This window comes from Dicentrarchus labrax, unplaced genomic scaffold (genome assembly GCF_905237075.1).
Source record: "Dicentrarchus labrax unplaced genomic scaffold, dlabrax2021, whole genome shotgun sequence".
Lineage (NCBI taxonomy): Eukaryota > Metazoa > Chordata > Actinopteri > Moronidae > Dicentrarchus > Dicentrarchus labrax.
The window spans coordinates 23,963,886-23,977,826 of NW_026136720.1; the positions used below are offsets into that span (position 1 = coordinate 23,963,886).

Here is a 13,941-nt window from a genome sequence, read left to right on the forward strand (position 1 = left end):
TTATAAAAATAAACAAATAAAATATGAAAAAAATAATTCATAAAGTCAACATAAACTCAAAATAATTAAAACTTTAAACAAAACAAAAACAGAAATAGGTAATACCAAGAAAAAATAGTAAAATAAAAATAATACGAATGTGTAATAAAAACAATGTTTAAATGTCAATTAAATGTTGAGTGTGTAAAATTTAGGAGGATCTACTGGCAGAAGTGGAATATAATATTCATAGGTTGAGTATAATCAATACTCAACCTATATATAATATCTGAATAAAGGAATCTTTTTTTTTTTTTACCCTATGAGCTGTTTTGTAGTAATAATAAAAACAGGACACATTCAATCAGTGATTCAATAACATATTTTAATTTTTCAGTGTTTTTAGTATAAAAATCCCACCGGCCGGTCGGCTGGTTTCCGCTCCCGTTGGCTATAACTGTGGTTTTTCCCAGAGAATCAGCTAAAGTACCAAATCTATTTACACACAACATCCACATCCAGAGGGGCCAAACAAAACAGGAAGTCTACCCATTGCTACCCTGCCAAAAATAACACATCAAACACTATCACCTCACCTCTCAGATTTAATGCTATTAATCCAAAAAATAAAAAAACTCACAAAACAACAGAAGAGGAAGGGCCTCTACATATGGCTCCTCGTGTGCCCGTAGTATTTTCTTACAATACTCTCTCTATAAAGTAATGCATATACATTTTCTCCTTTACAATAAATTAGTACAGGCACATTTTCTTCTCTCCTACAGCTGACTGTAGTTCAGTTCAGGTGGAAAAGATGATTCTGTGACATTTTACAGAAGACTTGAACTCATCACAGCACACAAACAAAAAAAAGGCTGAAAACCTGGAAAATGCAACTTAACTGTAAAAAAAAAAGAAAAGAAAAGAAAAAAAAACACATTAGTGGGAACTTGTGGGCAGCAGATTTTTTGGTTTCGGTGTGAATGATGCACTTTAGGCATTTTAAACTTTTGAGAGCATCTATATAGATTTTATATAAATATGTACAAACAAAAAAGTAGTCCAGTAAAAACATTCAGGTAAAAAAAAAAATAAAAAAAAAAAGATGCAAACACACAAACAAAAACAAAAAAATTAATGCCAGAGACGAGAGAACTTGAAGCTTGAGAACTCAATAACTTACAAAAACTGTAAAAAAAGGAGCTGAAATAAAAATGTTCATTACAGTATGCATGTTTATTTTTTCTCTTTGTAGAGATAGCACCAGCAGAAAGACCGACACCATCAGTGCCGGCGACGACGTGGATCATCACCTCCAACGGTATAAATATCTGAACACCATGTACCAAAACCAACTGAGGGAGTGAATAAATTAGTGTCAGGCCTTGTACAGGATATTTACAGGAGCTGCTGCAGTCACACGCACACCGATGGACATTTTTTCGTGTTAGTGAGACTGTTGCAGCAGTCTTGCAGCACATTTAAGGAGGTCAGAGGTCAAACTCTGACACATTCAACAGGTTTAGACCCATGATTTTTCGGTCCTCACAGCCAAAGTTAGATTTTTTTTTCTTTCAACTTTTTGCACCCGCTAACCGAGTCGATTTTGTTGCATAGCTCTTTGACAAAACAAGATGGCCGTCACAAGCTACAGTATTTCGGACAGGGGGGACAGATGTGTAGGGAGATGATACGATTCCAGTTTGAGGAAATGGTAAACATAAGTGTGTGTGTGTGTGTGTGTGTGTGTTTGTTGTGCGTATGAGGCAGAAACTGAGCGTCTCTGCTGTGACGGTGTTTAAAACAAAAAGCTGAAAAGACAAAAAGGGGAGAGATGAATGATGGGAGGATTTCAAAAGGTGGTGGAGGTTGGAGTAGGGGTTTTGGAGGGGGGTGGGGTTCAGTCCGTGACGGTGAGGCCGGTGCTCGGTTCCAGCTCGCCACTGACACGGTTCAGGTGGTTCATGGCTCGGTCGAATGCGAGCCGCACAGCTTTTCGGATGCAGGAGGAGCGAGCCTCCGTCAGCTTGATTTTGTCGAGCATCTGGTTGATCCCAAAGGGAGCCATCTTGGATCTAGGAAGCCATTGCCTGCGGAGAGAGAAGACAGAAGTCAGCGTGTGACTGGATGGACCAAACGTTTGTTTTCTGCTGACTTTCTCACATCCTCATCACCATCACCACCATCACCACCATCACCAACATCACCAACATCACCACCATCACCAACACCACCAACATCACCAACATCACCAACATCACCTTTATAATAGAAAGAGAGCTTTGGACGTGTCAATACAACACTTAAGTGCCCAGTATACTCGACGCACTCGAGCTGTCGCGCGACAACGTGACATCAAAATGACGTAGATCTCGCTGGGGCGCCATGATTTTGGCCCGGTCGCGCACCACTTTTCTTTTTTTTCAGCTGCGCTCGACAAACCGGAAACAGGAAGATGGACGATCTGTACGATCCTTCAATAAAGGAGAACAGAGACGCCGGAATTCATGGCGAGAAATCGCCATGAATGTTGGAATAGAGGAGGACATATGCTGGAAACTTTGGAAGAACCTCCGCGACCGATTTGGAAAGAAAAAAAAACCCCCAAAACTTTTTCTTCTTCTAGTGCGTAGAAATAGCAACATCGGTAGCCTTTCCTCACTAGCGACGCCTCTGTTCTGGAGAAGACTGCAACTAGTGCCGCGACCACCACGCGCAAGTATACATAGTCACGGTGCTCCCGTGACGTCACGTTGTCGCGTGACAGTTGGTCTGCGTCGAGTATACCGGACGCTTAAGTCAGAAGTTTAAATAAACTTTAAATAAATGTTTTGACAAATTCCAATGGGGGAATCCCTAGGAGGTATCACGCCTACCAGGGAAAGTTTATTCTACTGCAGTTGAACAATGCAGATTTGGTCCTGGCCATGGACGAGTTCTTTACTCTTGCAGGGATGCTTTGGTGGTCATGGGAGTTTTGACCATCCAAGATACATATGGATCCATAACTCACTAGAAGAATTACAAATCAATCTGGCCTGGGAACGCATTAGGATCCTCCAGGAGGAGCTGGAAGACATTGCTGGGGAGATGGACGTCTATAATGCCCCACTTGACCAGCTGCCACCACGACCCGACCCCAAATAAGCGGATGATAATGGATCGATGGGATGTTCAATTCCACAGCCATCACTGTACTGAGACTTATTAACGTCCGATATCACACTCACAACACTTTTTTTGCACAACTATCTGTCACTGTTGTTTTTAACTGAGCTGATTGCATCTTACAATTTAACTGGTTTCAATACTGGTACAACAAGTGCTGGGAAGTTGTACTGCAATATGGAAAGAATGTTTAAACTGTAAACTCAACTTAAATAGAGGAATGGACACAGTGTCAATGAGTTCTTACTGTGTGTGAGACCGTGTATCTATATTTAATGTTGGTGGTATCCAACAGTCAACAGTCTCCTGTCGGTTGTAAATGCTCTGTGGTTTATGAAGTTCCCCATTCTGCATCACATTGAGAACCACGGCGGAAATACACACTAAACTGATCTTCCATTAACAAGAGCTTCTGAAAAACGGATATGACACATGTAAAAGCTGTAGAAACTCCCCAGTCAGTCACTATCAGTTGACACAAGTGGTGGGTGAATAAAATGTGCTTTGTGATCAACTGCATGACCTTATTTGCTTAGATGGCTTCAAAGACTCAATCGGTGCATGTGTGTGGATTCTGTGTTATTTTCTCCAATCATTGTTTTCTTATGTATTTGGTGATGAAGATGGTTGTTTTGACTGATAAACCAATTGAACTAATATTACATGATGATGTGCTGGTCTTTGGTCAGTTTGTAGACTTTATACATAGATTCATAGATCATACATGTGCTGTTGGCACCCCTGAAAAATGGCTTCCAAACCTGCCGAGCATCATAAGACCAAGCTTTACACAGCTGTAAGAACTCAGTCAGGCAATTTGTTTGGGTGTTTTCTTGGACTCAGATCTAAAAATTGCATAAACTCAATCACAGCCTTTCATCTTCTTAAAAATAAAGCTTTCGCAAGAGGACTCATGTCAAAGCAGGATCTTGAAAAGCTGATCGACACAATCAGCTCAAGCTGTATTTTTGTCAGGTCTATCAAACGAAGTGTTTAAAATGCAGCTTCCAGAGTTTTATGTAGACAAAATATTATTACACTTACAACCCTGTTTTACTTTAGGCTGATTTTTTTATCCCCACTTTTTCACTCCTCTTTTTTTAGAGTGAGTTGGTGAGTTCCTCACCAGCTGCGCTTGCTGTCGAAGAAGTGGACGAGGAAGAGTTTCTCTGCGGACCTGAACTGCATCCGCTCTCCGATTCTGAGAACGTCCTGCGGCGGCTGGGGAAGCTCCACCCCGTTGCGCTGACACGCTGTCCTCCGCGCTCTGGGGTCCATGATCTGTGAAGCCCAAAAAACACAGGGATGGAGACTGAGTGAAGTGGCCTCCTGACGATAACAGTGTGGAGAATATCCTGTTGGCAGTGGCCGCACAGAAGAAGCCCGCACTCAGAGACACAAGCATGCAAGCTGAGTCGAGCCAAAAACGCTCTGAGCGAAGCGGCCGACTCCACACACACCAAGCAGTCCATGATCGGCCAGCTGGAAGCTCCCGCATGACTGTGAGCACAAATCACGAGCTACAGCACGGACAATGGCAGAGGGGCAGATGGGTAATGAGACACAGAGGGGACTAACACTCACTCACCAGGGCGGGGTAGGAGGGATATCCACTACATTTAGCCCAAACTAGTTTAAGAGGCTCCAGAACAAATGGAGAAGCAGCGGTGGGCTTCCACACCTCTACAGGAACAACAACAAGCAAGTTATGAAGTATTCAGTGCAACAGACAGAGCACAACCAGTCTGAACACGCAGCATACAGAAGGGGAGCTGAACACACACACATGTTTTTTAAAGATTACCTTCAAAAAACAGTGATTGGACATTTCTGTTGATTGTATGAGCCCACATTTCACTTAACCCACAGAGAAAATAACTGGCTTCACTTCACTTCCCCCTCGTCCATCAATGGTTTCCTGTTTCTGGACTCTTTGTTCATTTATTTACCACTTCCTTCATGGCTTAAACCTGCAGCTTTGAGTCTCTGCTGACTTCATATAGGAGCCTGGACCTCAGCTTGAGAATCAGTGACGTAGACTCCGTTAGAGTAACATTGTGTGCAGAGCTGCAGGTTTGGTAAAATCCCATTTCAAGATTTTCTTTTTGAAGACTTTTACATCAGAACACTCAAAATAATAATCCACTTCACTGCTATTTAGGTGACACTGGTGTAACAGTAGAAAAAGTGAAGGGAGAAAGAACTAAAAACTGTATGGTAGCACATAAACAGTATTAGTATATTACAAGGAAGGACTTTTAAAGGACCAGTGAGTAAGATTTAGTGGCATCTAGTGGTAAGGTTGCAGAATGCAGTCAACTGATAACCCCTCACCCCACGTCCCCCTTTCTGACGTGGTGGGTTCAGTACTTTAGCTTAGGAGTTAGCAATGGCTCCTCTCTCTTTCTGTTGCTTGGTGTGTCAAAATTGTTGCTACAACAACTATTCCTCTGGCTCTTTTAGTGATTATGGTACATGTAATAAATGTAGTTTATATTCCATGCTCGATGCAAGGGCCCGTAGCCTGGAAGCTGCAAAACTCCTGTAGTTACCCAGCTCTTGTTGTGGTTTTGTATTATTGAATTATTTCCAAATGGGGCTTTTCCATATCTGCCAGTAGATCCTCCATGTTACACACTGGACCTTTAATAAGTTTAGTAAATGTCCTTAGCAGACAGAGAGAAGACCAATCAAAGCGAGCCATGCTGTTTCATTCATTCGTCAGATGACGTTTGTTGCAAACTTACCTGAAGAGATCTTGGCAGCTTTGGTGAACTCTCCGTTCTCTATACAGGTCATCAGAGTGCTTTTGTCATCCACGGTGCTCCGTCGAGCCGCCGGTGGTCGCCCTTTACCACTTTTAGACACAATGACGGTGCTGAAAGAAACAAGGGAAAAGCTAGATAAAGAAAATGTTTAGATTTAGACACTTTGCAAACATTAGAAGGTTAAAACAGGAAAAAAATAAAACTACACAGAGAGCAAAAAACACATTTCAGGATTAGGTGCTTACGACAAGTGAGATTTTAGCAACTTTTTTAAGCTATCAGCTGACTCTGTGTTTTATAATTAATTAGGGGAAGGTTGTTCCAGAGGGTAGGAGCCACAGCTGCAAAGGCCCTGTCACCTTTGGTTTAAAGCCAAGATTTTGGGACAGCCAAAAGGCCTTGTTCAGTAGACCTCAGGGATCTAACCGAGGTCAGACGACACAATAATTCAGAAATATAAAGTAGTGCCAGCCCATAATGTGCTTTATAGGTCATATGTTAAGTTGGTACATAGAGAGTAAAAAAACCACTTTGTATGCCACACTTATCCAAATAAGATCCAACAAAAACTGTGTTCTCAGTCAACTTCTTGGCTCTGGACGTTTCCTCCAGAAACTCACCTCGTGCTGCAGAGGACGCTTCCGCTGGAGGAGATGCTTGACTCGGACGCACAGCGCCGGCGAGGCTCCAGCAGACGAGGTGACGGTGATATTTCCTCCTCCTCCACCACAAAACCGTTTGCTATTCCTGAAGAAACAAAAACACAGGGAACTTGTAAAAAGTGTAGTGTAGGGTTATGGGCTAAGCTACCGTTTGTATGCTTTGAGATTGTTATGCTTTCATTTTAGAATCAAAACATGACCACCGCACCTGTGCCAAGTCGTTTTATTGGCGACTCCTCATCCTCCTCCTCGCCTTCGGCACTGCTGCTGCGTGTTCTTTTCTTCGGCAGGAGGAGCGTCTCCAGTCGCGGGATGACCACTGACAGGAAGGTTTTGGCGCCCAGGGGCGGCTGCGGCGACACAGGAGATGCCTCTTGGGTCTTGGGTGGTTTCTGGGGGCTGGCACTCTTGGACTTGCGGAAGAGGGTGTTGGTCCGACGGTTGCAGGGACCAGAGGCTTCGCTGTGGAGGCTGCCGTTGAGGAGCAGAGGGTCTGGGATGTGCCCATTGGGGGTGTCCGGGGGCACTGAGGTAGACGTGTCGGTGTCACCATCAAGCTCCATGGGAGTATGGTCCATGTTGGGTTTAACGGTCTTCAGAGGGGGCGGCCCCGAGTCACTGGGCGAGGTGTCGAGCTGCGACAGTGAGGTTAACAGCTCTAATGTTGCCGGAGGTAAAGACTCATCACCATGTGGCGCACAGGGCTCTGCCAGGGGTTCAGGTAGTGGTTCCTCCATTGACTTGACGGGGGTCAGGTCAGGCGAGGGTGTTGGGAGGGTCTTTTTCAGGCTCATTTCGCTGCGGACCTCCATAATAGTCTTCTTCAGCAGTTTGAGCCTCTTGCTTCGGGACGGGCTGTGCTTCATGGCTGTGCTAAGGTCCAGCTTCTCCAGCAGCTCCTTCAGCTGATCCTCCAGAGGAGTCAGCTGACGGTAGGAGGGGCTCAGCAGACGGTCCACTGAGAGAGAGAGAGAGAGAGAGAGAGAGAGAGAGAGAGAGAGAGAGAGAGAGAGAGAGAGAATCACATGATATCACAGTATCATCACTCCAGCACTTCCATTTCAACAGTGTTCAGTGTCAACAAGGCAACTGATATTTCCATTTTTATTTTTAACTCTTCAAAAGACAGTTCCACTACTTTCACCTCTGACACTCTGACAGTTAAACTCTCCTCAGTGCTCACAATTTAACTTTCAGTTGCTTTTATGGCTTAGATATTGATGTCAGCTACTTTCATTTGTTACACTTTCAGCTTTTACTCAATTCAACGACTTGCAACTAACCTCTTGACTAATCAATTCACTGCTCAATAAAAATAATAAAATATGCCCAAATCAAGTTGGAAAAACTCTTTTCAAATGGTTTCTGACCAGCAATATGTGAAAAATGAAAAACAAATCTTGCAGTGGAGGAACTGGAACATGGTCTTGCTTGGAGATTTTACTGGAGAGCTTAAGCTGTTAGATTATCAGTCCTGTAACTGATAGACTTTCTGTTTCAACTTACCGTCCTCCCAGGAGAAGGGGGGCGGTGACTCCAATTTTGGGGCTTCGGGCAGATGCAACCCGCTAGGAAAGTCGAAGCCGATTCTGTCAGCCTCTCTGCGGGCCCTGCGGAGGATGACTCCTCCGTGGTCCTGCATCCGCTGAGCTGCCTTGTAGAAAAACGTGTCCTTGGCATTGTACGACATGCAGTTGGCAATGATGAGGTCAAAGTCATCCTCAAACGCCTCCAGGCTCCTGTATTCGTGAGTGTCGATGCGTTTCCTCATGGTGGAGAAGTCCATGGGGTTCTTGATGTGGTCCAGGTAGTCAGGAACCTGCAGGAGACAGATGAGGGACGTTGGAGGCTGTAGATTGTCTGAGAAGATGGTTTACAGGGATTGACTTCCAGGACATTAATACACATTAATAGAAATAAGCAGCTGCGATCAGAGCCCTGCTGCAGGAACACGATCGTGACTATGTCCACAGAGGAGGAAAATAAGGCAGAAAGTTTTGCTCATTTTCATTACATGAAACTGAACTGGAACAGCTTCTGTTCTACATCTTATCACTTCACCTTAATTCTCTCATGCCAAAATAAAATGCTTAACAACATAGCTCTAGGTCCAGACAACAGTTCTGTCAAATCAAATGTTAATTTGTTGTACATTGTTACATTGAAAGTCCTTTTCGAGGACTTCAAGCTGCATTCAATTATTTACCGGGGTATGTGGTAACCCTGGTTGCTGACTGCTGAGGGATCATGGCAGTGTCACAGTGTTACTGATGGATATAACCAGATAAACAGATTTTTGAACAGACTGAGAAATGGTTGCAGACCTCCTTGCTGTTGACGGGCTGAGCGAAGATACTGTACTGGTCTTTTTCCTGCAGCTGACTGAGCACCGCTCTCAGCAGGATGTTGAAGGGTGTCAGCTGGACCTCCAGCACCGACTGCTGCTGCTTCAACTGATGGGAAGACAAACAGTCAAACAACCATGTACGGACACTAACCCAAGGTTTCATTACAGACGAACAGGATCAGATATGATTGATAGTCACAAGTGTTTGTACTGAATGTATTTTTTATTTATTTATGTGACTTTCTTTGTGTGGATGTTGCTGTCTTAAAAATTAAAAAAGTAAAAAAATAACCAGAATTAGAAGCAGGACATGTTGAAATGACTCTACCTCTTCCCTCTTCAGCTTCTCTCTCTTCCTGATGAGCTCCAGCAAGAGGCGAGCTCGCTCCAGGTCGTGGCGGAGGCGGTGCCACTCCTTCAGCTGCTCCTTCAGTGCCTGGTTCGTCTCCGCGCGGTCCTGCACACAACACGCAAAGTTCATTTCAGTGACAACTACATTGAAAGGTTAACGCTTCAGTCAGAAAACGTGTCGGCTGTACTGACCATCTGCTTGACTTTGGGTGGCTGAGGGTTGGCCTGTAGCCGGCGGATCAGTGGCACATTGTTCCTCGACTGCCTCTTCTGCACCCAGTAGCTCAGCACCCGCTCAACAAAGTGACGCTTCCTCTGAACCGCCACCTGATTCAGGATGGTGTCAAAACTGACCCACAGGAAAACAGAGGGAGATATTAATCAATAAAAACTCACAATTTGTTTCATTGACTGATGCAGAAACACAACTTTATACTATTTTAACAGTTTGTGATCAGCAATCTCTCTGATAGCCGGACTTCTCGTGTTTCTTAACCCATCAGACTTTTTTTTAGTGGTGTCAAAGTGCTATAAATATTAACTTGGAAAATACAATGTTATTATTAATCATTGACAGAAAAACGATCAGACACAGGTCTGCAGAAAAATGTTCTCAAAATGACAACAACTGAACTGCAGTAATATCTGATCAGGACAACGGAAAAATAAAAACTTGATCACTGGACTGCTGATTATTAGATCTCCTTAAAAAAAATGTTTCTGTCACCCATCCAGTATTTTTTTTTTTCTGTGGATCTTCAGATGCATTGCTCCAATTTTCTGTATATATTTATTCAGTTATTGACACAATTAGCTCAAGTATGATTTGACTCCTGAAACTTGACAATGTGAGTACTGATTAATCATTAACGTGAGATGCATTCTGGGGGTTGCCTGCTTACCTTGAAGCGGTGATACTGGGGCCAGAGTTGGTGGGGGTCTCAGGTTCTGGTTCGGGCTCTGCTCTCTTACTCTTCTTCTTCTGCCAGCTCTTGGCTCGGGCCTTCCCCCTCTTGTCAGCCCTTTTTTGACAGGCTCCATTTGTCGGGTGCGGCTCCTCGTAAATGTTGAGCGGCCGACGGTCGCAGCCTTCGGGTGTGTGGCTGCAGCAGAAGGCGGTCTTTTTCACAGAGAAGGTGGTGGCGCCAGATGCTGTCACCTCTTTCACAGGTTCCATCTTCATGTAGAGGCCGGCCTTTTGGGCACAGCTGACATGAAAGGCGGTGTAACAGTACATCTTATCACACTGGATGCACGCTCCCGCACCCTTCTCTTTACACAGGTAACATGTGAGCTTCCAGCGAGCTGGTGGGATATTGCGAACGCCATCGATTGGCTCAATGAAAACAGTGTCAGAGAAGCCGACCTCAGGCACCCACAGAGCACACGCTACGTGACCCCAGCGATCGTCGTCAGTCTTCTTCAGGGCACCGCCTCGGTTGGGACAGAAGACACACTCAGCGGGCCGTGACGGGCTCTGCAGACAGTGTCTGCACAGCCACTGGCCCTCTGGGATGTACGGCACCCCGTAGCACTCCTGGTGCACTGCAATGTTGCAAGAGTCACAGAAGAGGATAACGTTACTGTCTGCTCCATCTCCATCCATGCAGATGCAGCAGACAGCGTCCTCATCCACCAGCGACTGCAGGTCGCTCTGACCCTGCGTGGCAGAGTACGACTCCTTTTCGAAGCGGTCCATGAGGAACTCAAACAGATTGTGCGACACCTGGCTGATGCCCTCGCTCTTCCTCTTCTCGTTGATTAGCTCTAGCCAGGCGTAGTCCTCCTCGTCCATATCATACTCCACCTCCTCGTCCAGTTCCTCCTCTGTCCTCTCTGTGTATTTGTAATATGCCACCGGCCTCTTTGGGACCACCGGCAGATTGTATTCAACCGTTCTAACCTTTGGCTCCAACAGACCACCAGTACTGCCCTGCGTGCCAGTGCCGCCATTGGAAGCAGTGCGCGCTGCATTCTTCTTCTGCTGGTTGTTTTTGAGGCGCACAGAGCGCACCAGGACCTGCTGGGGCTTCTCGTTATTCTCCTTGTTGCTGTTGCACTCCATGATCTCCTGAGCTGTGGGGTCGTCGTCTGTGATGACGTCCAGCTTGTCATAGATGCTGAGCCGGTGCACACGGCCGTCCACCTCCAGCTCCACTATTCGTTGAGCCTGTGCATACGTCAGTGTCTCCCTGTTGGGTGACGGCTTGATGGGTGAAGAGTCCCGCTTCAGAACCGCCGGACGGTGTTGTCGACCCTTTTTCTTCATTATGAAGCCGTAAAGACCCTAGCAACAAAACACATGAAACAACAGTGTCAATAATTTGTTGATGTAATGACAACAACATTACAACAACACTATTTTTATTATGTCATTATTTCACTATGTGAAGCAGCAACCAGCACACAGAGCAGTAGATGTTGGATCTCACAGGACCGAACTGTAACCCTCAATCCTGCCTTACAGGACCAGAGAAATAAGTAAAAAATGAAACATAAAACTTTTAGTTACAGTGTTTTTATACTTTTTCTGTGGGTCCTGTTTAAAGAAGTCCATTTGAGGACCTGACTACAACAATTTCTACTTGTCTTACACCACTGATGCTTTTTTTATTGATAGAAAATGTTACTTCTATCAGAAGTCTACATTACAAAGTCTCATCTGGTTTCAGAAGTCACCCCTGAATACTTGGCAACATCTATTTGGTGATGCTGGTTACGTCCTGACTACATTAGGGCTGTGTGTTTGAAAATGTTTGATACCTGTTATTCCGTACCAATACCAAACTTCTTCCAACACTTACTGCTTGCTTGCCTGATTATTGAGTGACTAGTAAAGGTAGTTAATTATGCACCCTGAAGGTTTGTTATTAAATATCAGTAATGTCTGAGTGTCAACGTAAATATCAAAATCCTTGCATGGAAAGCTGGGGAAAAAAAGACGTTTCAGCTCTACATACCATTAGAAATTATTTTAGAAACATGTACACACTGCTGCAGCAAAGATATATGTTTGTTTGCTGATCTTTCTTCATCTGTATCCTCCTGTACATTTGTTTTCTACACCGACTATAAAAACAGTGACGGTTACTGAAAACCAGAGCCAAATCCCACTAGATCTGCAACTATTATTTTATTAAATGAAATGATTGATTATTTTCTTGATTAACTGATTACTCCATAGATTGATAAGATGTCAGCAATTAGTGGAAATGCTACCAGCTAATATCTGCTGGTTCCTAACCTAAATAATGTCCAAGAATTTTGCTTAGAAAACAATTCAAAAAGTTAATTTATGTGTTAAAACGCTACTAATAAACAATTTCACACAAATCATTTCTGTATCCTGTAGTAACATCACACTTCCTCTCTGCACTGGTATGGTGCACGGTATATTGAGAGCGGCTGAAAACAAATTCCTTTTAGGTGTCAACACACTTGGCCAATAAAGTTGATTCCGATCCTCTGTTGTGCAACTAAAACTAGAAACAGTATGCAACTACAAGTGCACTCTCCCAGGCACACATGGGACAGCTCGTCGCTTGAAAGCTGCAGCCCCAGTGTCTGTTAGTGCAGCTTTAAAGTATGAGCTCAACACGCTTTCATCTGCTGACTGTAGTTACAGTACAGGGGGCGGAAACAGCCCGACTGTGATAACGTCCACTGGATGAATGAAGGATATGGCAGCACACCTCCGCACCGACTACACCGAGCCTCTCGTCGGCTCAGCCAGCCCGACTGAAGCCACTGAGAGCTGGTTGTTGTTGAGGATCGTCAGCTAACAGCAGCTGCAGCTTCAACGCGTCCAGTTTCTCTCTGACTGTGTTGAACGGTATCTGCTAGCAACGGCTAACGTTAGCTCCACTCAGCCGAACGATAACGTTGATCTGTGTGATTGTTCGAACCGGGTTCACTGTTATGAATCAAACACAGGTCTGCCACAGGGACAGACGACTCGGTGGGGTCCTCCTTTCTCGCGGCGGCCTCTTTGGTCGTCGGTTAAACGCATTAGGACACTCCGTCCACAAACCGGGCTAATGTTAGCCTGCTAGCATTACACCTAACTGAGGGGGGAGGAAATATGGCAACCAACACAAGAAACTGCCTCGATTGGAAAAGGTGGCTCTCCCCCGAAGCAGCACGGATTGGTTTTAAATTCAAACCTCTCCAGAAAGTAGGGACTGGTATCAAAAAGGCGAGGGCAGACAGAGGCTGAACTTACCTTGGTATTTTCACGAATTCAGCTTATAAAAACAGCAGCAATGGCGGCGCGGCCCGTGGAGCGAAGCGACAGTTAAATCCACATTCAGTCCGTTCACCCAACGGCGGCCGCGGCTCGCGCTTAACCGAGTTAAACTTGAAAGTAACCGACAGGTATCCAGGGCGACGGAGTCCGTTGCTGGTTTTATACTTTGATCAGGATAAATACTGATCGATAGGACTGTTTATAGGCAGTTGGAAGTGGCAGAGCTCAGCAACTGCCCGAGCTTCTCTTCCCCCAACAACAATGCGGTTGTGTGAGCCTTTACGCCGTGACGTCACCGCGTACAAAGGAAACCAGGAAGTCGCTACGGCCTTTGGGTGGGGGGGGGTATCTATGGGGTTTACAGTACAAGCACTATTTAGGACAATAAATTACATTTCAAAATCAATAAAACGAAATATT

The 13,941-nt window shown here is 44.8% G+C and overlaps 1 protein-coding gene across 5 annotated transcripts; it reads right to left on the reverse strand.

Moving 5' to 3' along the window:
* Positions 1–343: 343 nt before the first annotated feature.
* Positions 344–13,807, reverse strand: LOC127353889 (bromodomain-containing protein 1). 5 transcript variants are annotated; one of them, XM_051383480.1, is made up of 12 exons: positions 13,498–13,806; positions 10,178–11,562; positions 9,468–9,624; positions 9,253–9,381; positions 8,902–9,030; positions 8,084–8,396; positions 6,786–7,535; positions 6,536–6,662; positions 5,895–6,046; positions 4,736–4,830; positions 4,274–4,428; positions 344–2,069 (listed from the first exon to the last, which is right to left on the reverse strand). In XM_051383480.1, exons 2-12 carry the CDS (start codon positions 11,542–11,544, stop codon positions 1,880–1,882), a joined length of 3,564 nt encoding a protein of 1,187 aa, XP_051239440.1. In that variant the 5' UTR covers positions 11,545–11,562; positions 13,498–13,806; the 3' UTR covers positions 344–1,879. The 5 variants fall into 5 exon arrangements, with proteins under 5 accessions (XP_051239440.1, XP_051239441.1, XP_051239444.1 ...); XM_051383481.1 differs by having other exon boundaries at positions 5,895–6,025; positions 13,498–13,805; XM_051383482.1 differs by lacking the exon at positions 4,736–4,830 and having other exon boundaries at positions 2,025–2,069.
* Between the last annotated feature and the right edge of the window lie 134 nt (positions 13,808–13,941).